Source organism: Daphnia pulex, chromosome 8, assembly GCF_021134715.1.
Source record: "Daphnia pulex isolate KAP4 chromosome 8, ASM2113471v1".
NCBI lineage: Eukaryota > Metazoa > Arthropoda > Branchiopoda > Diplostraca > Daphniidae > Daphnia > Daphnia pulex.
Genome location: NC_060024.1, coordinates 12,290,305 through 12,317,479, shown reverse-complemented (window position 1 = coordinate 12,317,479; position 27,175 = coordinate 12,290,305). Strand labels below are relative to the sequence as shown.

The 27,175-nt window shown below is 38.9% G+C and overlaps 1 protein-coding gene and 5 long non-coding RNA genes across 21 annotated transcripts in view; 3 read left to right on the top strand and 3 right to left on the bottom strand.

Annotated features, from left to right (window-relative positions):
* Positions 1-4,016, top strand: part of LOC124199985 — a 225,479-nt gene extending 221,463 nt beyond the window's left edge. For all 4 annotated transcript variants that reach the window (XR_006877114.1, XR_006877115.1, XR_006877116.1 and 1 more), the window contains 3 exons: positions 3,048-3,207; positions 3,280-3,346; positions 3,418-4,016. This is a non-coding gene — a long non-coding RNA (uncharacterized LOC124199985). The remainder of the gene's footprint in view (positions 1-3,047; positions 3,208-3,279; positions 3,347-3,417) is intronic.
* Positions 4,017-4,267: 251 nt separating this feature from the next.
* LOC124199981 lies at positions 4,268-7,159 on the top strand. Of its 5 annotated transcripts, none has more exons than XR_006877100.1 (10): positions 4,268-4,397; positions 4,469-4,624; positions 5,018-5,109; positions 5,294-5,393; positions 5,500-5,571; positions 5,638-5,750; positions 5,817-5,936; positions 6,067-6,304; positions 6,371-6,496; positions 6,734-7,159. It is a non-coding gene; the product is annotated as an uncharacterized LOC124199981 (long non-coding RNA). The 5 variants fall into 5 exon arrangements; XR_006877102.1 differs by having other exon boundaries at positions 5,449-5,571; positions 6,067-6,298; XR_006877099.1 differs by having other exon boundaries at positions 5,449-5,571.
* Positions 7,160-7,469: 310 nt separating this feature from the next.
* LOC124199978 lies at positions 7,470-9,036 on the bottom strand. The gene is made up of 4 exons (XR_006877094.1): positions 8,907-9,036; positions 8,352-8,463; positions 7,846-8,089; positions 7,470-7,780 (listed from the first exon to the last, which is right to left on the bottom strand). It is a non-coding gene; the product is annotated as an uncharacterized LOC124199978 (long non-coding RNA).
* A 288-nt stretch (positions 9,037-9,324) lies between these two features.
* Positions 9,325-10,891, top strand: LOC124199980. The gene is made up of 4 exons (XR_006877098.1): positions 9,325-9,454; positions 9,898-10,009; positions 10,272-10,515; positions 10,581-10,891. It is a non-coding gene; the product is annotated as an uncharacterized LOC124199980 (long non-coding RNA).
* A 310-nt stretch (positions 10,892-11,201) lies between these two features.
* LOC124199979 lies at positions 11,202-15,099 on the bottom strand. 3 transcript variants are annotated; one of them, XR_006877095.1, is made up of 12 exons: positions 14,603-15,092; positions 14,176-14,474; positions 13,964-14,110; positions 13,737-13,892; positions 13,252-13,343; positions 12,968-13,067; positions 12,790-12,861; positions 12,611-12,723; positions 12,425-12,544; positions 12,057-12,294; positions 11,865-11,990; positions 11,202-11,627 (listed from the first exon to the last, which is right to left on the bottom strand). It is a non-coding gene; the product is annotated as an uncharacterized LOC124199979 (long non-coding RNA). The 3 variants fall into 3 exon arrangements; XR_006877096.1 differs by having other exon boundaries at positions 12,063-12,294; positions 12,425-12,723; positions 12,790-12,912; positions 14,603-15,099; XR_006877097.1 differs by having other exon boundaries at positions 12,063-12,294; positions 12,425-12,723; positions 14,603-15,097.
* A 5,447-nt stretch (positions 15,100-20,546) lies between these two features.
* LOC124199975 (homeobox protein abdominal-A homolog) overlaps positions 20,547-27,175 on the bottom strand; it is a 78,166-nt gene continuing 71,537 nt past the window's right edge. For all 7 annotated transcript variants that reach the window (XM_046596052.1, XM_046596056.1, XM_046596053.1 and 4 more), the window contains one exon: positions 20,547-26,970. In XM_046596052.1, the coding sequence (XP_046452008.1) occupies positions 26,468-26,970 (503 nt within the window). In that variant the 3' untranslated portion in view covers positions 20,547-26,467. The remainder of the gene's footprint in view (positions 26,971-27,175) is intronic.

Below are 27,175 nucleotides of genomic sequence, written 5' to 3'. Positions count from 1 at the left end.
ATGAGGAAAAAAGAAGAGCAAATTTTCTTTTTTACCAAAACACACTTAACTCCCGTTTTTTTTTTCTTTTTTTTCGATTCATTATAAAATGCTAATGCGCAGTTCTTGTGTGTGTGTGTTGAGCGTGTGGTTTTCCACAAGCTGCTGCCCGAGGCTTCTTTTGGTTGTTGTTGTTGTGCTGTGGGAAAACCGTACAAGCCCGGTTTCATGTTGATTCAGGTATAATAAGTCTGTGCTAGTAGAGTTGCATCTAGGACAAGAGGGAATGAAGACGTTTGGGCCGTCGCGGCATGAAAGAGGAGCATAAAGAAAATGATGAACGCGGGTAAGAAGAAAAGGAGAAGAAGAAGTTGCGTCTTGAACCTTTTATAATAATAATAACGAGCAATTATATCCACTGGGATGTGTAGACGAAAGAAAGAAAAGAAAAGAGAAAAAAGGGTGCTGTGTGTATAATTACGAACGCTTTGCGCGCCATTGGACCGACAGTTCTCTCTCTATCTCCCCCCTGAAAAAAAGTTTCATGTTAATGTCTTTTTCTTTTCTTCTCTCCAACTTTTTGGTACATCATTCCACAGCACAAGAAGGGCTGCTGGCGGGTGGGTGGAGCGAACCCGCATCCGTGTTCACGTTCGGAGGCGGGCAGCGCCGAATGATGATGCATATGCTAGATTATCTCTCTAGTATATCCTTATATCTCTTTTATTCTTTTGAAAACGAGTTAAAGCTAGAATAGATTTCTCTCTAAGAACTCAGACATCATCTTGGATTTGAAAGTCTTATATGTTTGTGCTGTTGTTGTTATCCACATCAGTCTCTTCCAGCAGTTCTCTTTTTCTTTTTTTTCCAGCCCCCGTGTACCATATATACTTCATTTTCCAGTCCAGCAAACCGGGACGTGCCGGGCACGCTCTCAATTTTTATTTCCTCCTATCCACACGCTCCGTTTTTTTTTCAGTCTCCTACTCCTCCTCCCTTTACTCCGTAACCGATGAAAGGAGGGGGGCTACTCCTCCTGGCTGCTGGAAATGGACAGGGCCGTAAAGCTTAGAGCTATAGGGAGAGAGAGAAAGAAGCTCTTCTTCTTGTGTGTACACGCTTGGCCGGCTCCGGGATCTGCACACAACTCGCCTATACACTCGGAGGGGGTTTTTTCTTCTTCTTCTTCTTCTTTTTTTCCCCTTCAAAGAGTTTTTCTCGACTGTTTGTTTTCGTTTCCGTCCGAGGTGGAGCGTGCGTTTTCTGCAGTGCAGCAGCCAGGAACCGGAGAGATTTGTATTCCTCTCCGACATTTGTTTTCCTCTTCTTCTTCTTGCCTTGACAACAACAGCCTGCAGTCGTATATATATAGACAACAGAAACGTCTGCTGGGCAAACGTCACCGACGAATGGATCATTTGGCGACGGCAGATGCGCCGCCAGAGTCCGTCCATCCACCGCCGCATTGTCCGCACCAAGTTAATTCCACCTCTATAAGCGCCGGAATCCATGTTTGACTCGACTTGTAATCTGCACGTGGAATTACTTCTTTACTCACGGCCGCGAGTTATATACTTATATGCATAGAAATACAAGCGCTAACGCGAAATGAGCCTCAAGGTTCGCACACACACACAGAGACTAAAAGGACCCCGTAGAAAAATAAGCTGATGAGATTTTTTTTCTTTCTTCTTCTTCTCTTTAGATACATTATGGATTTTCTTATGTCTGGGTGCGCACATATATCTTGAGCCCGGGGCTTTGCTGCACTGCTGTGATTAAGATGGCAATTTCCTTGGGAGCTGCTGCCGCCGCCGCCTCCTCCTCATCTCATATACCCTCCTCCTCTATGTAACATCGATTGTATCAAAGTGCCATCCATACATCTTAGGCGGCCTTCCGCCTTTAGACGACAAGCCCCTCTCTCTCCTTCGTTCCTAAATCATGAAACAAGAAGAAGGAACGAAATAAAGTTAACGCAGCAAACAAAACAAAAAATATCCAAACAACTTGATATCCTTTCCACACAAGTTCCGCAGTATAGATTGCGCAACGAAATTGCAATTTACATTAAATGTTTAAGAGGGGGGGGGGACTCGTGGGTTATATTAATACGTCATCGCACGAGTATTATAAGAAAAATAAAGCGAGAAACTGCCAGGGTGTAATATATTATGATGATTGCGGTGGAAGAAGAGGCGGAGCTCAGTAGTTGACTTGGCCGAACTTTTTTTTTTATTGGGCCGGACGGGAGTAGTGACGAACCAGAGAGCAGTCTCAGCGCACGAGCTAGATTAGATTTGTTTTCCCGCTTTCGGTTTGGCATTCTTCCCGCTGCATTTCACGTCCGACTCTGATGCCCAGGTATATTTCTATCTTCGCAGCCCTTCGTAAAATGTGGCCATTCTGTTTTTTTTTGTGTTTTTTTCCTCCCCCTTAACTGTGAAGATGAGTCACCTTACGATGAGGGTTGTAATGGTTTACCTCCCCCAAAATTATTACAGATCGCCAAGAATATATACTCTGCTGATGCGCAGTGCACAACAACATGAACCATTGAACCTGGCAGCAGCTAAGCCTCGTTTATCGCGTACCCAAAAAAATCTGAAAGCCTAACGCAGTTTCGGTGACAAATGGTTCGATAACTCCATCCGGATGCGTTATTAAAAATAGCAAAGGGCGCACACACACACACATAACGGAGCCAGTGAAAAGCGTGATCATAAATGGTCGCCATCTGTTAGCGAGTCGTTCAAACTCGGTAATAAGATTAGAAGAGTAAATAAAAACCTTGTTATTTTTTTCATTCAAATTGTGTGGAATGACATTTTTTGGATCGCTTTGAAATGGGAGAGGCAGTCGAGAAGGAAAGACTTACAGCATCCGGGGGTAATTCTTTTTTTGGTTACGAACCGATTTAATTTTAGGAAATATGTCGACTGCGAGGTGTTTTGGGGGGGCTTGCAAGTGTGGCGGAGAATGTGCGCGTTACTTTGGTCTCACAATAGATGCGCCTCGTACCACCAGTCTACAAAATGTTAATGTTAACGAAGCTCATTTATTTTTAGGATCTGCCCGTCTCCTAACCAACAATTCTCCCTTGCGTAAAGTTGACAGTTGGAACGACTTCTGGCCGCAGTCGGAATGTGCTGCTGCTCCTTTCGAGTTTTTATTGCCCCGGCTAGTCTACGAGCTGTTGAGAATAATGTGAACGTCAAATGGCAAAAAGTAAAATTACAAAGAAATGAACACGCTCGATTTCTATAACCTCCTAATATAACAACGTTCTCGTCCTCGCAGTTGAGATAAATCTCAAGACAGTTTGGTTTGTCCTGCCATTCTTACCTCATACCTAAGCAACTAGATGGTGACTATATTTATATTTTGAATGGCAATGCACGCAAAGTAATATTTTTTTATTTCTTTGTTTCTATTCAGTAGATCATATAAAAATAAGAGACTGGAACAGATCCAACCGTTAAAACAGGTTGATATCTCAAGTAGGCCTTCTGAGAATACCGTGAACCTTCTTTTACTGGAAGATAATTGAAGTAAATCGAACAGTAATAAATCCCAACCCTTTTCTTCGCTTTGTGACGTCATGACACTGAGAGACTAGTAGTTAGTTTTGGGGTCATACATAAGAATATCAGATTTGTAATTGATTTAAAAAATAATATTGTATTTCAATTGTATTTCAAACTGAATATTTCGACTAGAACTGTTTCCCCGCCATCTAGTGGTCGAATCAAATGAAATAACAAAAATGAAATTGATCCTTGATGCCACCACTTGATGGCAGTTCTCTTAACAAGTTGCATGCTCTAGCGTGTAGCGTCTAGACTCTAGCCTCCAATGCAAATGCGACCTAGAACCCCTTCATGAGTGCAGTACTTTAGTTGATGATGCCATTGCTATCAACAATATGTATATATATATAACCATTCATGAGGTTTTCAACATGATGTCAAGCATGTTGATATGCCTATCAAAATAATTGCTTCATTTAAAAAGAATATTATTTTGCTTTACCAAAGTCTAAATTAAATAAAAATTAGTCAATTTGATGGTAGTTCTTCATGGTTTCTCTTGAATTGAAATCAATTGAAAAATTTGATTTTAACTTTTAAAGTAATTTATTTTTATTTTTATTTTGAAGTTCCGTCTTCACGTTCAGTATCACGTTTCAGCCGTTCGTGTGTATATTTTTACATATTGTTAAGGAACCTGATGGTTGTCACTAGATGGTTAAAATTATGCCCGCTAGATGAAGCGAGTGAATTTGTTATTGGAGAAATTCGACGTTTGTTTCTGAAAGACTACTTCGTAGAATCGTAGTCTATGGTAACCTTATTGTAGTCTATGGTGTTTATACGGTTTGTCCTTTCTTTATATAATTGGATTATCAACAGATGCAGGTGGGTTAACATGAGTGAAAGTGATTAAAGGTACCTAGCAAATATTGATAATTTGATTTGAGTACACCCAGGAACAAGAACAAACCTGATAAACAAACGGAAATGAGAAGACAACTTATGGAGACACGCAAGCATAACCTGCCGGAGATTCAGATAGTATGTCTTGCACTCTATTGCTCAAGTTCTGACCGTGAACATGGAATTCTTAGCAACAATATTGAGCCGAGGTAAGTTGCACACAGGTGGAATGAAATAAGTTGATATGCTATTTGTAAATTATAGATAACTAACCTACTGAAACTATGAAAACTATTAATGATTAAAAAGGAAAATTACTGAAGAAATTAGGAAAAGTTTATGCTACTGATGCTTCAATAAGTGTTACTTAAAATGCTTTCAAATTACTTATATTTACGTAGTAAAATTTTCATTAAAGCGTTCTTTGAATGTATGGCTATATACATGTTATTGAGTTTCATGGGGGTGCGTAGTCTAACTTTCCTCCTGGCACATTGTTGTTGCCTGGGACATTCTAAATAGAATTTTAATTTCTTAAATAGGTTTAACAGACAGATGGAGCTTCTTCATTGCTGTTTAATGTGTTCATGTTTTTGTTGCAGACTTGCAGCCAGATGTTAAAAGATTTGAAGCACTTTTAACTGAAACTCACAAAGACTAAAGTACACATAGAATATAACTAAGAATGAACAAGGTAAATACTAGAATGTGATGGCGGATTGTTGGGTGGTTGTCAAAAGTTTTCCTTAATTTTTCCATGAAAGTTACCGATGAATTCATAAGTGAATTCAAGTTTATTTCTGTGCACCTTGTTTGTGATGTGATTTATTCCGTATGTGTGTTGCATCACCTTACATATTTCTTATTATAACGTGTAGGAAGGAACGCGAAAGGCAACTGAAACTACAAGTAGGCTCCTATCATCAATTCTTTGATTAAAATCGTCGTTCTGCTGGATGCTTTATCCTGTTGCTACAGGTAAAAACCCATAATAGCTTAGTGCAATTTTTTGAATACCTCTTTACATTTTTAGTTCATATTCTATTGGCGATCTGGAGTTTCTAAATTCTAATGATGTTGGTAGATCACTAACCCCAGCGTGGACAACACATGTTGTTTTTTTCATGTTTTCTACAAATAATGCATTGACAGACAAGTATTATTCTTCCTTGAGAAATTTTTAACTTTTATTTCATATTATCTATTATTTGACATAATACAGGCCATGGGTAATCTTCAGGTTAATTGCAGCAACTTGGGACTTGCGAGAAGTCCTGTGAAAAGACACAGGGCACATGACCAGATTTGTATTTTTCTGAATGTTCTACTCAAGTAGTAGGGAACAACTAACTTTACCTTATTGCATGAATGTTGGAATATTTATTGAAATATTTCCTATAGTATTCAACATGACTAATTTGTTATGCCAAAGTTAGTTGGAACCCTAACTCAAACACAGACAACACGTTGCTGCTGCCTTACAGCCACAGGCAGGAAAATGATTCTTTTCTTCACAAAATTGTAAGTTGTATTATTTGTCTTGACCCTCCATACTTCATACTTGCTTTTAATATTATAGATTGTTGTGTTGAAAAAGTTGAGGAGAATGATCCGAAATAGCTAACTAAAGAATTTGTGTGTTGTGTCATAGGGAAAGCTGCTGGAGTAATCTAGTACCCATCCCCACTTGATTCATTTCGTGCCAGCAGCTAGTGAATGGCGTGACGAATTCAAATTTAGCTGCTGCGTGCTGTCTGCAAGCAAGCAATCCAATTGACTGTCGCTAGGTGGCGCGAGTGTCTTCAGGGGACCAAATCCGGCCATTTTGTCCCTTGACGCAGCAGAAGTGGGATGCCGGTCGTGACGTTTGGCATGATGAAAATGTAAAGGTATTTTTTGTTAATTTCTTAGGGTTATAAATATGTAATGTTAAACTTCGATGTGTAAATTTACAGGCGATTTCAATACCAATTTCTCAAATCATTAACTCGGACTTGAGTGCCTGTTCATTTTGTCGAAATGTCGTGCCTCGTGTGTCTTGCCGCCTGTACCCGTACGTCTCGTCCCATGCAAAAGCAAAAGTAATTATTTTTATCCAATTTTCTACTAAAGTACTTTTTTAATATGACTAGAGATCAATTTGCAATTTGAATACCTTGCTAATTCTTACTTCCTTAGTAAATTGTAGATATCGGAGAGATCTGTTTGACTGCGTAGTTTGTCCTTACTCCTTGTATTCTTTTTTAATAATGAGTCCTGTTTTATTGTGTATGCATACTTGTATTTCCCGATGGTAATTTTTCTATGTTCTTCAATAGGTCTAACAATCCCGCTTCTTGGTGCAGCCAGATGGTGAAAGGTGTGATGAAGACAACTTCAACTGTTGTATGCAGGATGTGGTGCCAGTGTTATGCAGAAGTAGCTGTGCTGGAAGTGTCATAACGAAGTAGCTGTGCCAGAATTTTTCCAAGTTGCTAACTTCAAAATTTTAACTGTTTTCATATGTGTGGTTTGCTTTGCAAGTGGTATCCCGTGTTGCTGACTTTAAATATTTTTATTCGTTTTTATTTGTGGTTTTGCTCTGCCAGTGAGTTGCTGACTTGAATTGGTTTCATCTTTTGTTTGTTTACTTGTGCAGTATACGATTGTGGCAATCTGACCCCATGTCAGATTTGACATAGTCGACAACTGCTAGATTAAATTCCGGCTTTCTGCACCAACAAAATAATAACGGCACATGTTATTATCGCAGTTGGGAAAGTCACAGGCCCCCCCCTCCCTGGGGGCCAAAAAATATATATGTGGTTTTGTTAAAGTAAATAAAAAAATAAAAAATATAAAAATTGTTTTAATTTTATAAACAAAAAACATTTGGATAAAAGGCCATCGCCAATTTTTTGCGAAAAAGACTTAGTAAAAATAATAAATGGTGGTTGTTTTTACGAATTTTAAAAATTAATAAAAATTTAGGCTGGAAGTTATTTAAAAATTATATTAAGAAAAATGTTGAAAATTTTTTTTATTAAGTTTAAAAAAGAAAACAGCAGGCAAAAATTTAGGTTTCAATTATTTATTTCTTTTTAAAGAGGTAATATCATTGAGCGAAAAGGTTTAGACTTGTTACGGAAACAGTGGGGTTAGTCGGATCATAAAATTTTCGTGGTTTGGCTGAACTTTTTCACAGAAATAGTCTCATTGCAATTCACACAACTAGCCAGAGGAAAATTTGTTTACTTGTGAAAAGGGAGAAAAGATATGCATTTGCAAATTGTCTAAGCTAAATAATTTATCAATCTCTTGAAGTACAGCAGTCTCTTCTTAGCTTCACCAATAGGTTAAGTCTGGAACGGCGACGTACGATTGAACTGAAACGAGAACGGAGATTTAGTTACAAGTCAATAATTGAATAAAACTATTCATCCAGCATTACCTCAACATGGGAACAGGTAGTAGAACACACCAACAAATTGCAAGCCATTAAACAACACCAACTATTTTGCACAACAGCTCAACACTGCATGGACACCAACATGATAAATTGAAGTCTGATGTTGAACTGCAAGCCTGCAGAAGCTCCATATCATTGCATCTCTCAATCAGAAAATGACTGCCACACCACAGCACACCAGACCTCACTACCATTATCAGCTTCAACGCCAAATTGACCAAGAAATCTAACAAAGCAAAAGAACACAAGTTAACCAAGAACATTTTCAAACAAAAAAAAGGGATATTCAGTTCTGTTAAAGAAAAGCTATTGTTCGTAATTTTCCACAAGCTGATGAAAATCTTTTCACAAAGGCTCTTATTTGAAACAGTCAGTAACTGTCAAATGTAGTCTAAATCAAAGTTTTATACCCAACAAGCAAGGAACACAGACTACAATTTAAGCAAAATGAAAACCCAACACAAGGTGTTTTTTAAGTAGATTGTTACCATTTCAGATTTCCTGTTTTCTTTCCATTTTCATCTCACAACATGATACATCACAGAGGTATTCTGTTGACTTGGCACTGCACATCGAGAAAAATCTCCACCAACGTCTAACCTGTCAAAAAATAAATTAGATGAGTAAAAGTAACTTTTCAAATTATTCAAAATCCATGTTTTCGCAAGCTTAATTCAAGTTCATCTCTCGCCTGAAATAATTCGCTTATAGAATCACAGAAAATATTCTAATGTGTATCTTTAGATAACAAATGTTAAGTAATTGGTAATTAAGAAAAAGCTCAATTTCTATCAGAAACTCAATTAGGCTACAGAATTTCAATGTGGGAACAAAGTTTTAGGATTATTGAGTTACTCAACATTTTTACTTGTACTGTTCTAAAGTACTTCGACATGTGACGAAACGTACAACATGCAGCAAGAGGCGACATTTTAAACAAGTGTACGACAAGCATGTCCACATTGAATTAGCTAGTATAAATTTAAGGCCATGTTACCCGTAAATTAACCGTAGAAAACATTAAGAATTAAAATAGGAATTACCTTTTTTTATGAAGAACTAAGTCAGGAAAGAAAGTACCCAGCAATGATGGCTAGACGCTAGAGCAACCTTCTCGGTCAGCGTCTCGGAAGAAAAAGAATGACAAAGCTTTTCTGGTCTCAAATCTATGGTGACCACCCCCCAACACACTTAATGCTGAATAGTTCAATCCCTAAACACACTGAAATATTTAGCCACCTAGTGACAACCCTTAGCATCCACGGACGATAGAGTGGGACGGAAAAGCGGGAAAACGAAAAATGAACGAAATAACAAAATATGATGCAACTTCGGTAACACAACATCAGCACCAAGGAACGGTCAATTGAACTTGATGCTAAGGGTTGTCACTAGGTGGCTAAATATTTCAGTGTGTTTAGGGATTGAACTATTCAGCATTAAGTGTGTTGGGGGGTGGTCACCATAGATTTGAGACCAGAAAAGCTTTGTCATTCTTTTTCTTCCGAGACGCTGACCGAGAAGGTTGCTCTAGCGTCTAGCCATCATTGCTGGGTACTTTCTTTCCTGACTTAGTTCTTCATAAAAAAAGGTAATTCCTATTTTAATTCTTAATGTTTTCTACGGTTAATTTACGGGTAACATGGCCTTAAATTTATACTAGCTAATTCAATGTGGACATGCTTGTCGTACACTTGTTTAAAATGTCGCCTCTTGCTGCATGTTGTACGTTTCGTCACATGTCGAAGTACTTTAGAACAGTACAAGTAAAAATGTTGAGTAACTCAATAATCCTAAAACTTTGTTCCCACATTGAAATTCTGTAGCCTAATTGAGTTTCTGATAGAAATTGAGCTTTTTCTTAATTACCAATTACTTAACATTTGTTATCTAAAGATACACATTAGAATATTTTCTGTGATTCTATAAGCGAATTATTTCAGGCGAGAGATGAACTTGAATTAAGCTTGCGAAAACATGGATTTTGAATAATTTGAAAAGTTACTTTTACTCATCTAATTTATTTTTTGACAGGTTAGACGTTGGTGGAGATTTTTCTCGATGTGCAGTGCCAAGTCAACAGAATACCTCTGTGATGTATCATGTTGTGAGATGAAAATGGAAAGAAAACAGGAAATCTGAAATGGTAACAATCTACTTAAAAAACACCTTGTGTTGGGTTTTCATTTTGCTTAAATTGTAGTCTGTGTTCCTTGCTTGTTGGGTATAAAACTTTGATTTAGACTACATTTGACAGTTACTGACTGTTTCAAATAAGAGCCTTTGTGAAAAGATTTTCATCAGCTTGTGGAAAATTACGAACAATAGCTTTTCTTTAACAGAACTGAATATCCCTTTTTTTTGTTTGAAAATGTTCTTGGTTAACTTGTGTTCTTTTGCTTTGTTAGATTTCTTGGTCAATTTGGCGTTGAAGCTGATAATGGTAGTGAGGTCTGGTGTGCTGTGGTGTGGCAGTCATTTTCTGATTGAGAGATGCAATGATATGGAGCTTCTGCAGGCTTGCAGTTCAACATCAGACTTCAATTTATCATGTTGGTGTCCATGCAGTGTTGAGCTGTTGTGCAAAATAGTTGGTGTTGTTTAATGGCTTGCAATTTGTTGGTGTGTTCTACTACCTGTTCCCATGTTGAGGTAATGCTGGATGAATAGTTTTATTCAATTATTGACTTGTAACTAAATCTCCGTTCTCGTTTCAGTTCAATCGTACGTCGCCGTTCCAGACTTAACCTATTGGTGAAGCTAAGAAGAGACTGCTGTACTTCAAGAGATTGATAAATTATTTAGCTTAGACAATTTGCAAATGCATATCTTTTCTCCCTTTTCACAAGTAAACAAATTTTCCTCTGGCTAGTTGTGTGAATTGCAATGAGACTATTTCTGTGAAAAAGTTCAGCCAAACCACGAAAATTTTATGATCCGACTAACCCCACTGTTTCCGTAACAAGTCTAAACCTTTTCGCTCAATGATATTACCTCTTTAAAAAGAAATAAATAATTGAAACCTAAATTTTTGCCTGCTGTTTTCTTTTTTAAACTTAATAAAAAAAATTTTCAACATTTTTCTTAATATAATTTTTAAATAACTTCCAGCCTAAATTTTTATTAATTTTTAAAATTCGTAAAAACAACCACCATTTATTATTTTTACTAAGTCTTTTTCGCAAAAAATTGGCGATGGCCTTTTATCCAAATGTTTTTTGTTTATAAAATTAAAACAATTTTTATATTTTTTATTTTTTTATTTACTTTAACAAAACCACATATATATTTTTTGGCCCCCAGGGAGGGGGGGGCCTGTGACTTTCCCAACTGCGATAATAACATGTGCCGTTATTATTTTGTTGGTGCAGAAAGCCGGAATTTAATCTAGCAGTTGTCGACTATGTCAAATCTGACATGGGGTCAGATTGCCACAATCGTATACTGCACAAGTAAACAAACAAAAGATGAAACCAATTCAAGTCAGCAACTCACTGGCAGAGCAAAACCACAAATAAAAACGAATAAAAATATTTAAAGTCAGCAACACGGGATACCACTTGCAAAGCAAACCACACATATGAAAACAGTTAAAATTTTGAAGTTAGCAACTTGGAAAAATTCTGGCACAGCTACTTCGTTATGACACTTCCAGCACAGCTACTTCTGCATAACACTGGCACCACATCCTGCATACAACAGTTGAAGTTGTCTTCATCACACCTTTCACCATCTGGCTGCACCAAGAAGCGGGATTGTTAGACCTATTGAAGAACATAGAAAAATTACCATCGGGAAATACAAGTATGCATACACAATAAAACAGGACTCATTATTAAAAAAGAATACAAGGAGTAAGGACAAACTACGCAGTCAAACAGATCTCTCCGATATCTACAATTTACTAAGGAAGTAAGAATTAGCAAGGTATTCAAATTGCAAATTGATCTCTAGTCATATTAAAAAAGTACTTTAGTAGAAAATTGGATAAAAATAATTACTTTTGCTTTTGCATGGGACGAGACGTACGGGTACAGGCGGCAAGACACACGAGGCACGACATTTCGACAAAATGAACAGGCACTCAAGTCCGAGTTAATGATTTGAGAAATTGGTATTGAAATCGCCTGTAAATTTACACATCGAAGTTTAACATTACATATTTATAACCCTAAGAAATTAACAAAAAATACCTTTACATTTTCATCATGCCAAACGTCACGACCGGCATCCCACTTCTGCTGCGTCAAGGGACAAAATGGCCGGATTTGGTCCCCTGAAGACACTCGCGCCACCTAGCGACAGTCAATTGGATTGCTTGCTTGCAGACAGCACGCAGCAGCTAAATTTGAATTCGTCACGCCATTCACTAGCTGCTGGCACGAAATGAATCAAGTGGGGATGGGTACTAGATTACTCCAGCAGCTTTCCCTATGACACAACACACAAATTCTTTAGTTAGCTATTTCGGATCATTCTCCTCAACTTTTTCAACACAACAATCTATAATATTAAAAGCAAGTATGAAGTATGGAGGGTCAAGACAAATAATACAACTTACAATTTTGTGAAGAAAAGAATCATTTTCCTGCCTGTGGCTGTAAGGCAGCAGCAACGTGTTGTCTGTGTTTGAGTTAGGGTTCCAACTAACTTTGGCATAACAAATTAGTCATGTTGAATACTATAGGAAATATTTCAATAAATATTCCAACATTCATGCAATAAGGTAAAGTTAGTTGTTCCCTACTACTTGAGTAGAACATTCAGAAAAATACAAATCTGGTCATGTGCCCTGTGTCTTTTCACAGGACTTCTCGCAAGTCCCAAGTTGCTGCAATTAACCTGAAGATTACCCATGGCCTGTATTATGTCAAATAATAGATAATATGAAATAAAAGTTAAAAATTTCTCAAGGAAGAATAATACTTGTCTGTCAATGCATTATTTGTAGAAAACATGAAAAAAACAACATGTGTTGTCCACGCTGGGGTTAGTGATCTACCAACATCATTAGAATTTAGAAACTCCAGATCGCCAATAGAATATGAACTAAAAATGTAAAGAGGTATTCAAAAAATTGCACTAAGCTATTATGGGTTTTTACCTGTAGCAACAGGATAAAGCATCCAGCAGAACGACGATTTTAATCAAAGAATTGATGATAGGAGCCTACTTGTAGTTTCAGTTGCCTTTCGCGTTCCTTCCTACACGTTATAATAAGAAATATGTAAGGTGATGCAACACACATACGGAATAAATCACATCACAAACAAGGTGCACAGAAATAAACTTGAATTCACTTATGAATTCATCGGTAACTTTCATGGAAAAATTAAGGAAAACTTTTGACAACCACCCAACAATCCGCCATCACATTCTAGTATTTACCTTGTTCATTCTTAGTTATATTCTATGTGTACTTTAGTCTTTGTGAGTTTCAGTTAAAAGTGCTTCAAATCTTTTAACATCTGGCTGCAAGTCTGCAACAAAAACATGAACACATTAAACAGCAATGAAGAAGCTCCATCTGTCTGTTAAACCTATTTAAGAAATTAAAATTCTATTTAGAATGTCCCAGGCAACAACAATGTGCCAGGAGGAAAGTTAGACTACGCACCCCCATGAAACTCAATAACATGTATATAGCCATACATTCAAAGAACGCTTTAATGAAAATTTTACTACGTAAATATAAGTAATTTGAAAGCATTTTAAGTAACACTTATTGAAGCATCAGTAGCATAAACTTTTCCTAATTTCTTCAGTAATTTTCCTTTTTAATCATTAATAGTTTTCATAGTTTCAGTAGGTTAGTTATCTATAATTTACAAATAGCATATCAACTTATTTCATTCCACCTGTGTGCAACTTACCTCGGCTCAATATTGTTGCTAAGAATTCCATGTTCACGGTCAGAACTTGAGCAATAGAGTGCAAGACATACTATCTGAATCTCCGGCAGGTTATGCTTGCGTGTCTCCATAAGTTGTCTTCTCATTTCCGTTTGTTTATCAGGTTTGTTCTTGTTCCTGGGTGTACTCAAATCAAATTATCAATATTTGCTAGGTACCTTTAATCACTTTCACTCATGTTAACCCACCTGCATCTGTTGATAATCCAATTATATAAAGAAAGGACAAACCGTATAAACACCATAGACTACAATAAGGTTACCATAGACTACGATTCTACGAAGTAGTCTATGGAAACACATCGGATATGTGCACAACGACAACAGGCTGATGATCTAAACAACGTTTTTACTTAGAAGAAGAATGATTATTAACATTTAAATGACACGAATGAACTCACAATAGTACGCTGAATTTCAAACGTGTTGATACATTGGATGTTTTGCACTAGCTGTGGACCGATGATGTTCATTGTTAATTTGTTCATAAATTTGTTCAATTAGGTTATTCCAAGGATTTCAAACATTAACACTAAACATAAACCTGGCTACGAAGTTGAACATATCACCGCTAGATGACGGAAAAGCGGCTTTTACGTAATATTAGTGACAGCACCAATTTTGTGTTTGAAATTGATGAATTCAATTTAAAAAATTCCTCCGTAATCATATCTGAGTGTGAACACTAAATCGTATTTTTCTTCAGCCATCAGCAAACAATCGAATTCCAAGTTATGCACAACATGCACGCCGCATAGTCCAAATAATAATTTAAAAAAAAAAAATTATTATTATTCATGTCACGAAATATTGAAAGAGATAGAATACCTGAATTTTCTTTTCCCATTGAACTTCCAATCCGATCTCTGTCTTTGATTTCGGATTAATTTCCAACTTGACTTGGAAAACAAAAACAAAAATGCGGGGCTTATACCAACCGACAAGAAATCGATTCTAGACGAAAGATATCGATTACTTCCAGTTGGGGGATAGCTCCTCCTCCTCGATGGCTGCCGCGGTCGGGAGAGATATGCTTTGTGCCCTCCCTTTGAAACGTGCCATCGGGATTGAACATTTCAAATGCCAAGATGACGCCATAAGTCGCCGATAGTGCTCAGAAGAGAAGGGAAACAACAATAGAGCGAGCACTTTCAGCAGAAAAGAAAAACACAGTTGAAACAAATCTGCAGTTACCTCGCGCTATCTTAATTCATATGTATAGTATATACGTGTATATCTACATCGCCAGTGAACACTTGCCAAGAGATAAGACGCCATCAAGAAGAGACGACATCTGTCACGGACGCTTATTTTCTCCAAAAGAAAAAAAAGACTCTCCAGTTGGATTTTTTCTTCGTTTTCTTTTTCCCTTTTTTTCTTCTTCTTTAGTCAAATAAAACCTGGAGAGAGAAAGGAAAAATTCAGACACGGAGCTATACGGCGGACAGGGAATGTGCGCACTAATCAATGGTTGCTCGTAAAGCGCCCTCGTGCGCTGCAAAGTCCGTCGCCTTTAATTGGGTAGTCTGCAGGGTCGTCTTCTTTTAATCCGTCCCTAGTAAATACTTCTTCTTCTTCATGCCGGCCGGGCCGCGCTCGCCATGGCGGCGTATATATACGGCGCGCACAGCCCTACACACATACTGTATACACTACACTACTATATATATATATATATATAACGTAATAAATGATTGGCTCGTAAAAACGGGAAAGAAACAGGTATTTAAACTTTAGGGCCATTCCATTCCACTGTCGCCCACCCCTTTTCCAACCCCTTCAACCCCACCCCCATCGTTCCAGGGCCTCGTATAAAAATCTCAAAAGAAACAAGCAGAAAGAAAGTCAAAAATAAAAGAGATCTCGTTCCTGATGGAGGGCAAAACCCCATATAGCTCTGCTCCCTCTCACCTGTCTCAATCACTTTGATTTTTACGCCGATGTTGATGGTGTTGAAAATCACAACATCGACCTTTAGAGAAACTAAAAACCCACGCGCCACCCACTTCTCCTCAACTCCGGAGAAGAAGAAGAAGAAGAAAACTGTTAAGGAATATCCAATAAAAAACTTTTTTTTTAAAGAGAAACACAAAGTCCGTTTGGCGGCGGGTCTACTACACACAGTTCTATACTACACTATATGGCCTATATAATCTAATTCAAATGGCCGCTCGTTAATAAAATATACAGCGCACAAAAACACGCATCTTATAGATGTTCTATGTGTGCTGTGTGTGTACACAATTTATACTTACGTGCCCTGGACTATGGTGGCACGCGACGGACGACGGCCATCAAAAGTGATAGATAACGACTCTGGAAATGATCAATTAAATATTTGGTACCTGATTTAGTAATCATTGTGTGTTGTTTGGCGGTTATATTGTCTTGGGTTTAAAAATGAAAAATACGCGCTCTCCTATATCCAGTTGTATAATAATTTATAGCCTATATTATATATAGATATATATATACCCACAGAAGCTGATGCCAGGAGAGCGGGTCTGCGGCTGCTGCTGGCCGAGTCGGTGACGAATCATGGCCCATTCCAGACAAGACGAGAAGAGTAGAAAAAGTTCCTCCCCATTTATGACGGATCGTATAATGAATCATCTAGGAGCAATAACAAAAAATAGTAGATGCTCTTACACTAGATGTGTATAACATAGATAAATAGATATGTGTTATCGCTGTATATATATATAATATAATAATATAAATATACATTACATTACATACCACTCAAAAGTCGATGGTGCACGGTTTACTTGCGTATCTCTTTTTTGCCTCTCTATCCTTTTTTGATGGCCGTCAAAGTCAACAGTCAACACCTTTTCGGAAGGTTGGCAATAACAGTAATACTAATAATAACAGCTCTCCAGCTCGTCTTATAGCTGCTAGCTCGTGTGGATTATATCCGAAGGCATCAAAAACTCCCTGCGGAATATATTAATAGTTATCATAGTTTTTGGATTGGTTCTTAAACCAAAAAAGAAAAAAAGTAGAAAATAAGAAAATGAAGGGGGGAGAAGAACATAATATACGTCGTCGTATACAGACTGAGCCAAAGTGTACGGCCATACTCTAGTACTAACTATTATAATAAGGTTTTATACGCATATAACAAAGTGCCCTCTATTACCAGTCGCAATTCGTCGGATGCTGCTGCAGACTCTTCTTCTTCTTCTTCTCTCCAAAAAACAACATGGCGTTCATGTAACATTATCGATCGCTTCTTCTTCTTCAACCATGGTCGTTGAGCTGCAGTTGGGTGGGAGGAGCGCAGCAGCCAACGGCATTGGAGCAAAAAGCTAAAATTGGACCCGGACGACTCCTTGCTCTTCTCTTCTTTTTCTTCCCTTCGACTTGAACTGGTGCAATTCAATGGGCCGGAATAGATCGACGGCCCAGTGGCACATACACACACAGCAGAGGAGAGAGCCAAGCATATCATCCATCGTAGAGAGAGAGAGCAACTCTAACAGAGTTCATGGGCGGTATGTGCAGCCGTATACTATCCGGCTTGTCGTCGTCGGTGGGGCGTGCATTTGCTGGAGCCTGGAAAAAAGAAAAGAAAAAAAGAGAGAAAAATGCTCCGGCCAGGAAGCTGCGGAATGAGAGCTCCTCGCGGATAAGCGAACACGGCGCCAGAACGCATCCGGACGACGTTGAAATAATTCACTGTCGAGCCAACCTCCGTTTTCTCCTCCTCCTACTCCTTTCCGTGTGTGTCTGTGTGTGCTTTTGCTGCTGCTCTTTTCGCTCTTGCTGTCGTCCATTAACTCAACTGGCGATCCTCCGCCCCCAACCCCGAAAACTCGCTACCGTCCCTCGTCAGCCCCCCCACCCGAAAATAAGCCAGTTTTCACTCGATTGCCAGCCGAATAAAAGATGATTGAGTTGGATGGATGATTGTCGTTCCTGGTGTTTGGACAATTTGGTTTTTGGTGGAGTTTATGAAATTTCTATTAAACAAATGTGGAAAGTCAAAAAAATTGGTTTAGTAATTCTGTACAGGGAGGGAGGGAGGGAAGGAGATAGACAATGAAGGTCAATGGATCGCGAACGCGTTCATTTTCGATTAAGGTCCCGGTGCGTTGCGATGCGGGGGGGTCGCTCTGGCACACGCTTTAATCAAGCATTCCAATCGAAAGAGAAAAAAAAGAAAACTGAAAATGAATCTATTACATTTATATTTATTTATTAGTATATGGCGAGGGGAAAGTGGATGGCGTACGGTGATGCCATCTCCCGCCGATTCGTTCAAACAAAAAAATAAAAATAAAATGAAAAAGTCATGGCGTTAGTTGATCATAACGTTCACCCACAATTCAAACCAACTACCCACAACTGTATGCCGTTGCGCAGAAAAACGTCAGGGGAAAACGACGACGAGCGTCATACTATACCGTCATTACAACTGGTAGTACCACACCAGTTAATCTCTATTGATACCTAAATAATAATTAAAAATAAGCGCGGCGCGGAGTAGGATCGACTGGAGATGATGAGGTTCAAAGAGATTTACACATTCGAAACGAAAATCCTAGAAGTCCTATATATACGTATGCTGCGCATGGAAGAAAAGGAAGAAAAAGGATCACATGTCGTGTGGGGGGGGACTACTGCCAAAATTTACGACGACCGACGCCGTCGTCGTTGTAGAAAAAAAGAGGAAAAATCTCTCGTTCCCTGTCTTCATCCGCACCCCCTCGAGAGAGGGAGAGAGACGGAATATATAGATCGTTCGTTACTTCCTTCCTTTTTCTTTCTTTTTTTGTGTTTTCTGACTGGCTGTGACTTTTGAGCCGAGCATCTGAGGCCCGTCTCCTTAACGCAGAGCGCAGGCGTTACATATTTGTGTGTGTGCTGTGCTGCTGCTGCTGCTGCTGGGGGCTGGTGAATGCCGATCGGTTTGATTACATTGAATATGGAAATCCTTTGCCCTTCTCTCTCTCACGTAGTAGATGGTATATTACTCCCAGCCTCCTCCTCCTCCTCCTCTTCTCCTTAGTATGGGTCATATAGTTCCATTCCCCAGACGAGTTTCGCATGCATATTTCATAATACTCTCTCTCTCTCTCTACTCTAGCTCTGGCTGTGTGTATATTTATGTGTACGAAAGGCAGGCCAAGGGATATATATTTTTTTTTCTTTTTTTTTGCTCCGACAACTAAGCTAAGGCTATATCGTGCTATACGTCGTATAATATATAAGTAGATATAGCCTATAATTCAAACGGAGCAAAAAAGAAAAAGAGCCGTGCTTCTTTCTTTCTTTCTTCTTCGGTCTCCTACATCATCTGGTGGTGCCTCTTGTGTTCCTCCCACACGACGACGTTTTGGGTGGGCATATTCGCCGATATCTTTTTTTAAATAAATAAAAAAGCAAAACTACACTCTGATGGATTAATATTGAAGATAAAACATTTTTTTTTTTCGGTTGTTATAGGCCAAGCAGAAATGCTTGGGCAGCAGTTGCCCCCGCACAGCTGTCTTATTGTTTTTTTCTTTATTTTTTGTTTGAAGATCTTAACCCGCTGGTCTTTTTTTTTTGTCTTATTTCTCCCGAAAAAAATAAGAAAAATGTTGAGTTGTATTGGGGCTGCTGGGAGGCATATGCCGCCGCATATCCAATTCTCTCTCCTCTCCATAAATTTCTCTTCGAAGGCCATCGTGCGGTTAGATCGGAAATACAAGTCAGAGCCGAATAGGAGAGTCGTCATCGTGATGACTCTTCGGGCCCGTGTGTATGTGTGTGCAGTGTGTGCAGTGTGCACGTCTCGTCTCTAAGAACAGCTTTTACATGTTTTTACGTTGCACAGCACAATAACGCGGGCTGTATATTGCGGCAATAATAATAGCGGCAATGGTGATGGTCGTACAGATCTAGTGGTGACGGCCTCGTCCGTATAAAGAAAATGGGCCCGACAGAATACCCCCACCGAAACAACAACAGTTTGGCTGTTATTACAAGTTTACTTTATCGACTGAAAGAAGGAAAGAAGAAGAAGAAAACAAAAACAAAAAAAAGACTCTTTTCTTCTTCTTCTTTCCTTCAATCTGCCTCCCGTTTTTCTTTTTTGTTTCTTATGTCGGGAGTGATGCACCGCCGCTGCTGTTGCCTAGTCAAAATGAATGTGTCAAATTACCGACCACACCACACACCACAGACCCGAACAAAAATTCGAGTTTTTGTTTCCATTTTTTTTTCGACGCTATAGACACAGAAAAATATCTAATAAAAGCTCGTTTCCTTTCTACCCAACGGATGTGAGTGGTGGCGCAGTGCGTGTGGGTGCAAGTTAAACGTGTTTTCTTTCTTTCTTATACTCTCTAGCCGACGATGTGTCAGTATGCGCTGTGCGTTTATATGTGCGTGGTGCACGGAAACAAGAAAGAAGAAATGATCATTTTCCCACATTGTTTATATATTTTTTTTGTCTCGAAAGATAAAAAAATTAAAACTAAAAAAGAAAAAAAAAATATACGGAAAAAAAAGGGCAGTTAGAGTAGAGAGTATAGAGGAGAGAAAAGAATTACTACAAGTGTCGACACCGAAACAACAACAAACGAAAAAATTTTTGAAAACAAAAATGGCGCGCGTGTGAGAGAGAAAAAATGAATTTTTGAAAATAAAAATTGGGGAAATATTTTGTCGGTGCGAGTATCTCAATTAAAATTGAAAAAAAATTTAAAAAAAAATATGAAGTCTCCGGGAATCGAGACATAGTTGAGGTGTGTGTGAAATATTTTGTCGGGAGATTTTTGTTTTCTTCTTTTCACGACCGATTTGACATATTTAGTGGGGGATTGTTGTTGTAACGTTTGAATGTCACCGAAATCAATTTAAAAAAATCACGACAGACGAAACGTCAAAATGTTTCCGAGATTTTCTTGTTTTAAGTGTGGGGGGAGGAGACAGGGGCGGGGTCGGAGTGAATTATTTGGGTTGAAATTAATTAATAATTAAGAAAAAAAAACAATAAACAAAACAAGAGAAATAGAAAGAGAGAGACAGAGAATGAGCTTATTATACGTATAAGAGGATAGAGAAATAACACGTTCACTGAGCCAGCAAAAAGGAGAAAAAAACAAAATTAACGTAACCATGTAATATAAAGATACAATAAGCGAGGGGGGAGCACACACGATACTTAATTTTCTGAATAGAAGTTGGGGAGGGGGGACAGAGGGAAGGGAAATGGGGATTTTTGTTCATTTCATTTTTGAATATTAGAAATAATAATAATAATAATAATAATGATAAAATAAAAAAAATTCCCAATTTTCAAGGAAAAGTGGAAGGTGGGAGAATAGAGAGAGAGAGAGGTCAGCTCCATATAAAGTCTCACTGTGTATGAAAAAAAAAAAGTAATTTTTGTCTTTTTAAAACTCGGTTCCTGAAAACAACAAACACACACACGACCGCAACGAAAAAAGAAACAAATCTTTCTGTACACTTATTAATTTTTTTTTTCACATTTTTTTAATATTTTATTTCGCAATTAAAAAGAAGAAGAAAAAAAAAACAACAGAAAATTGGATTCGCTACTTCTTTGGGAGTTGGTATCTTTCTTTCTATTTTATAATAGGTTTGTTTGCCTTTTTTTTCCTTATTGCACAGATAGGATTGTGATTGTTGCTTACGGAGGAGCCTAAACAATATTAATAAAAATGCGAGAATATCTACTAAAAAATATCCCCCCCAACTAGTTCTGCATTTTCTCGATCAATTTCTGTTTCTGTCTGGAACCGGTATATTGTGGAAAACAAAACTGAAACAACTGTTGTTGCTGTTGTTGAGCGGATCCTAATAATAATAGCTAATCAATTTTTCATCGTTTCAGGATCTTGACGATAACGATGTCGGGCCGGTGGCTTTGAAGAAAAAAGACAAAAGATGGTTAACACATCAGCGAGGGAGTGAGTATAGTACTACGGTCGGGAAATAGAGAAATTATTTTTCAAAATAGAGAGGGGTGGGGGGTGAATGGGTGGGGGGAAATAGGGACATAACGAATCAACATCAAGTGTAACTATATAAAAGACGAAAACACACGATATTATTTTTTTTTCCTTTTCTTTTCTTTTTTTTTGTTGTCTTGTTGTCTAGAAAGAAAAACTGCCTGCGTGGGGGGTCATCGTTCTTCTCTTTTAAACCCCAAAATTTTCTCTTCATTTTCTCTCCTTTCTTGCCCCTTCTCCGTTTACGCAATCAACTTCGAGAGAGGATGATGATAAACCGGAGACAAGTTGGTTGGAAAAACAAAAAAAAAAAGGGAAAATTTTGTAGAAAAGAATGCGAAGAACGATGACAATGTATAATTCGGTCGGGAGAGGTTTTTCTTCTTATGTAATTAAAAAATCAAAAATTCGTCGGGGGCACCCATTCACACACGAGAAGCAATCGCAATCAAAACTTGAAAAAAATATTAATAATTAAAAAAAAAAACGTGATGAGGTTTCGTTTTTCGTCATTCAAACAGAGAAACATTGAAATTTACTTTTTTTTTAAACCTGGTGGATAAATTTGTAAAATGTTTAGCTCGAACGCTTTCGATATTACAAACAAGTTCCCGCGTTGGCCTCTTTTTAAAAAATAAAACGTCCCCCCTCCACTAACTTTACACAATCAGACAAACACAGAGAGAGAGAGGGGGGAAAACAAACGCACGAAGAATCAATCAATCGCGAGGGATAAAAGCTAAATCGAAACAACAAAGTCAAATGAAATCGAATCGACAAAATCAGAAAATGCAACACCTTTATAAGGCTATAAGATACTCTCGAGTATTGATCTCAATGTTTTACGTATTTTCGTTTTCTAGCCTGTTTCTTTTTTGTTGTTTGCCATAATAGGAGGAGATAATCAAATTTCATTTTAAAAAATAAGAGAGCGAACGAGAACATTTTTACCAATAGAGACAACAAATCAAAAAATTACTGGGACAAACAAACAGAAATTCGAAAAAAAAATTCATTGGGTTATTAAAAAACACACACTTGTTCACGATCATCACGGACGATCAATGTTTTTTTTTTACGTATCTAATTTCTTTTTTGGTTGTCTATAATAACTGGCACGAGTCCGAATTTTCATTACGACCCTCGCATTTTTTACGTATTTGCGTTATTATCATCATCATCAAGAGAGAAAGAGATGGGCATCATTTTTGTGTCATGGCGGTTTGTTTGTTTGTTGGTTGGTTTTTTGTTTTCTTCACGTTAATGGAATCATCGGGCGAGAGAAAATGAAGAGATAGTCGAGAGACAAAATGGACGCACAAATGTGGTAGTACACAATCACAATGCTGACGTATACTCGAGGGTTTTTCTTTCTTGTTTAGAGGAGGAGGAGGAGAGTGGAGAGTGGTCAATAGTTTCCAGCGAATGGCGCACGAAACGCGACGGAACGATTCAACACGGACGCCCGTCGCTGTCTAAATCGATCCGTCCGACGGCCAAGTCGAAAAATTAATAATTGGCCACTGGTTTTTTTAAATAGATTTTTTTTTTTACTGGCAGTTTGGAGTGGGGGGACATTTTTAAAATTGTTGATTAAAAAAAATGATTTCATTTGTTTGTTTGTGTGTTTGTGGTATCGGAAATATCACAAGCGAGTTGAAAAATATAAATCAAAAACCCCAAATGATTTTTTCTCGAGAGTTTTTCAAAACATGTTCTACTGGATTAATACTTCATAAACGAGTTTGGAGGGGATTGACGAGAGAGAGAAATGGGCGGGGTGCGAATGGCTTTAATACGACGCAATAAAAATAGATGGAAAAAAAAGTCCCGAAATTTTTAATTCACGCGAAATGAGAGATGAAAATATTATTCCCATCATCACTCCGGTAGATGACTCGTCAAAACTGGCGTCTGCCGGTAACGACAACAGCCTCTACATTTTTTTAAAAAGTAATATTCTCGTAATAGTCTCACCCTTAAACCCCCCCTCCCCCAACTCCCCGCAAGAAAATGACCCACTTCAAAAATTTTGATTCCTCCTCTTCATTTTCCCTCCCCCGATAATTGCCAATAAAATTTCAAAAAAAACCCCGGGGGTTTGTAGAAAAAGAAAAATTTGTCCCGCGCACAGTGCGAAAGAAAACGGTCAGCACGCTCACGAAAAACTCACGAAAAATAATTCCAAACATCCACACGCAACATATACCCAACGATGTCAGAGAGATAAAAGCACATAACAGAAACAAAAAACGAAAAAATTAGAATCAAAGACGGACAAACACGACGACGAAAACCCACCACACACAACAAACAAATGTTTTTGTCTTTTCTTTGAATAATAATTAGAATAAAAAAAGCGTCCCTCATGAAAAAAAAACAAAGTTTCAACCAAACAACGGCGGTTGTACAAATGCATTACGTATTTCTGTTCCATTTATCTTTTGTTCTTTTATCCAGAACGGGAGAGAGAGAGAGAGAAAAAAAAGCAACCGAAAAAAGTTACACGAGTTCAATTTTAAGACCCAAAAAAAAGCTGTTGTTTTGTGAAGAACAACAAATCTTTACGTATAATAAGTTCATCGATTATTTTTGTGTGTTCATTTCCAATTCAAATAAAAATAGAAAGAAAAAGAATCCAATCCAAATTGGCCAGGCTCACCTGAACCTCATCGTTTGTGTGATGACTACAAGTTGCGTTACGTATTTCAAGTAGTTCAGTGTCAAAAAAACAGATCAAAACATTACGTATATAAGAGTTTAAAAGGGAAGTAGGGAGGGGGGGGGACTCGCACTAAAATATAATTTTTGTTTTACGTATTTTTTGTTTCAAGAAATTTCCCTGTTCAGTTTTCATTTTCTTTTCGCTTGGTTTGTTTACTACTCTCTGATTGACTCGGAGGTGGGCCTAATATAATATTTCTCCATTGCTCAAACGACGAACTTTGGCCTTTGCCCGTCGCAACGACGCTCGCACGCACCAAAAAAAAAAAATACGCATCTGAATATGAAAACACCCACAAACACAAAAGGAGCTGGAAAGAAAAAAACACACAAAAATCGTTTCAGATTTTTGGATAATTTTTAGAGAGAAAAAAAAAGGAAAGAAAAATAAAAAGACCAATGGCGTTGGAACACGCAAAGAGCATATCAGCCATCATAGTGAGTGAGTGAGGGGGGGCCGCCGCTCTGAACACAAGAGAGCGGCCATTGGCCCGAAGGGGCGAGCCAACCAATCATTCCGGAGCTGCAATCCTCCGCGGGGGTTTGTTGTGACTGTAGTGCAGCAGCAGCAAGCACACTACACTACACTACTAGTGTATAGACGAGGCCGTTTGTGCCCGTTTCGCGGATGGCTTCACACGCAATCATCTCCCGCTCGAGCCATCTCATCATCGATAATCAAATTGCTGATTGGAACCGGGGCAGAGTGGGCGACGGGCGGGCTGGACGACGTGCGCTAGTCTCTATAGAGAGATGGAGGCAGGCGATGTAATGTCGGTTATGTGCGTTCGCACTCACATTGGTTCTTCTTCTTCTTTTTCCGGGGTGGTGGTGGTGGTGCAGTCCATCGGGAGTCGTGTAGAGACAAAGAGGAGATGGATCAAACGGCCTGGAACGGAGCTGGAGCTCCAGGACGGAAGAGAAGAAAAAAGCTTCTCTCCCCCTTTTTCTTTTCCTTTTCTGTTCGCCCACAAATGCTGATTGATGTGTCTCTGTCCGACCGTGAATAGAAGAAAGACTGGTGGTCGCCATTTGTGTCCAAAAAGAAAAAAAGCGGAGGGGGAAATATAGCCTCAGCAGCAAGCGGGTGTGTAGCGGAGAGAATCGAATGGTGAAGAATCCGGGGCTGTGTATAGTAAGTTGCACGTAGAAAAGAGTTCAAAGTTCTTCTTCTTCTTCTTTTGAATAAGATGGCGGCGTAGTAGTCGCACATACGTGACTGACTTATGGAATTCTTCTTCTTCTTTTTTAGATTATAACATTAAGCCGGCGGATTTGATCTGGACTCCCCGCTGGAGAAACGGAAATAAAAGCGACAGGATGCGCCGCGCAATGAGGGGCCGCCCCGTTTTTCTTCTTGCCTTTAATGTTCGAAATGGGCGACTCCAGGTGTTGATGAGGTTCGGGAAAAAAAAAGAAAAAAAAAGGGAATTTTGTGGTGAGTAGGAGAGAGACGGAGCTCACCACTTTCGGGGTTCGATTATGCCGCGCTCCAAGAAGAAAAGAAGAAGAAAAAAAAATCGGTTCCGCCCACAGATAATGCGGTTCCGGCAAGCAATTACGATCCTCTTCTTCTTCGTTGGTCAAAAGAAATAAATGTGAACCACACACACATAAAATGAAGAAGAAGAAGAAAAAATGAACAAGGTGGAAATAGTTATTAAGGAAAAGAAAAAATTGTCAAGAAGATTATTTAGTTTGAGGTGGTGCGGGGAACGTTCGTTTCTGGTAGGGGGAAAGATGGCCATCAAAGAGTATCGGATGTTACAAGGCAGTCAAACTTCACTTGGGGAGGTTATAGAGTCTTACGTATTTCTATATCTATAGTTTGTGCGAGTGGGTGTTGAAACGGGAGGGGGGAGGAAATATAAGGGGGACGCCGATTTTCTCGTGAAAATCTGACGTCGTTGTGTTTGCTACATGATGTGAATGTTGTTTTGTTGTTTAGTTGTCACCTGGCAATTTTGGTTTGTTTCGCTTTAAAGTTGGACGTCGTCGTTTCTTATGTCAGGCTCTTGGCGGCCATTTTGCTGATGTCGGCGGCGTAGTTGGCCGAAGCGGCGGCCTGCAGCAGATCGTGATGATGGACGTGGTGCCGGTCCTGGCCCAGTTGCTGCTGCTGGCCGTGATGCTGCTGCTGTTGCTGCTGCTGCTGGTGATGCGACGACGAAGCGTGATGGTGAGACTGCTGGTGCTTGCTCTTGTGTCCGCCGTCGTGATGGTCGCCACCTCCGCCGCTGTTGCGGATCGAACTCTCCTGCTCCTCGCGCTCGCGACGGGCCTGCTCGTTGATCTCCTTGACGGCCCTCAGCTCCTTCTTGAGCTTCATGCGCCGATTCTGGAACCAGATTTTGATCTGCCGCTCAGTCAGGCAAAGGGCGTGAGCGATTTCGATCCGCCTCCGCCTTGTCAAGTAGTGATTAAAGTGAAACTCTTTCTCCAATTCCAGCGTCTGGTAGCGCGTGTACGTCTGGCGACCTCTTCTTCTCGGGCAGCCATTGGGTCCTGCCGGCAACAAAATAACCAAAAAAATAAAAAGAATAATTTAGCATCCAGAGTAGCTCTCTCTCTCTCTACTCTGCACATAAATAATCAAGAGATACATAATACGAGAGCCAGCAGGCCGGGCATTATGTATGGTCTCGGTCAAAACTGTAATTAACGGAGATAAATCATCGACGGGTAAAAAGGGAGGAGCGAGGTCTCCTAT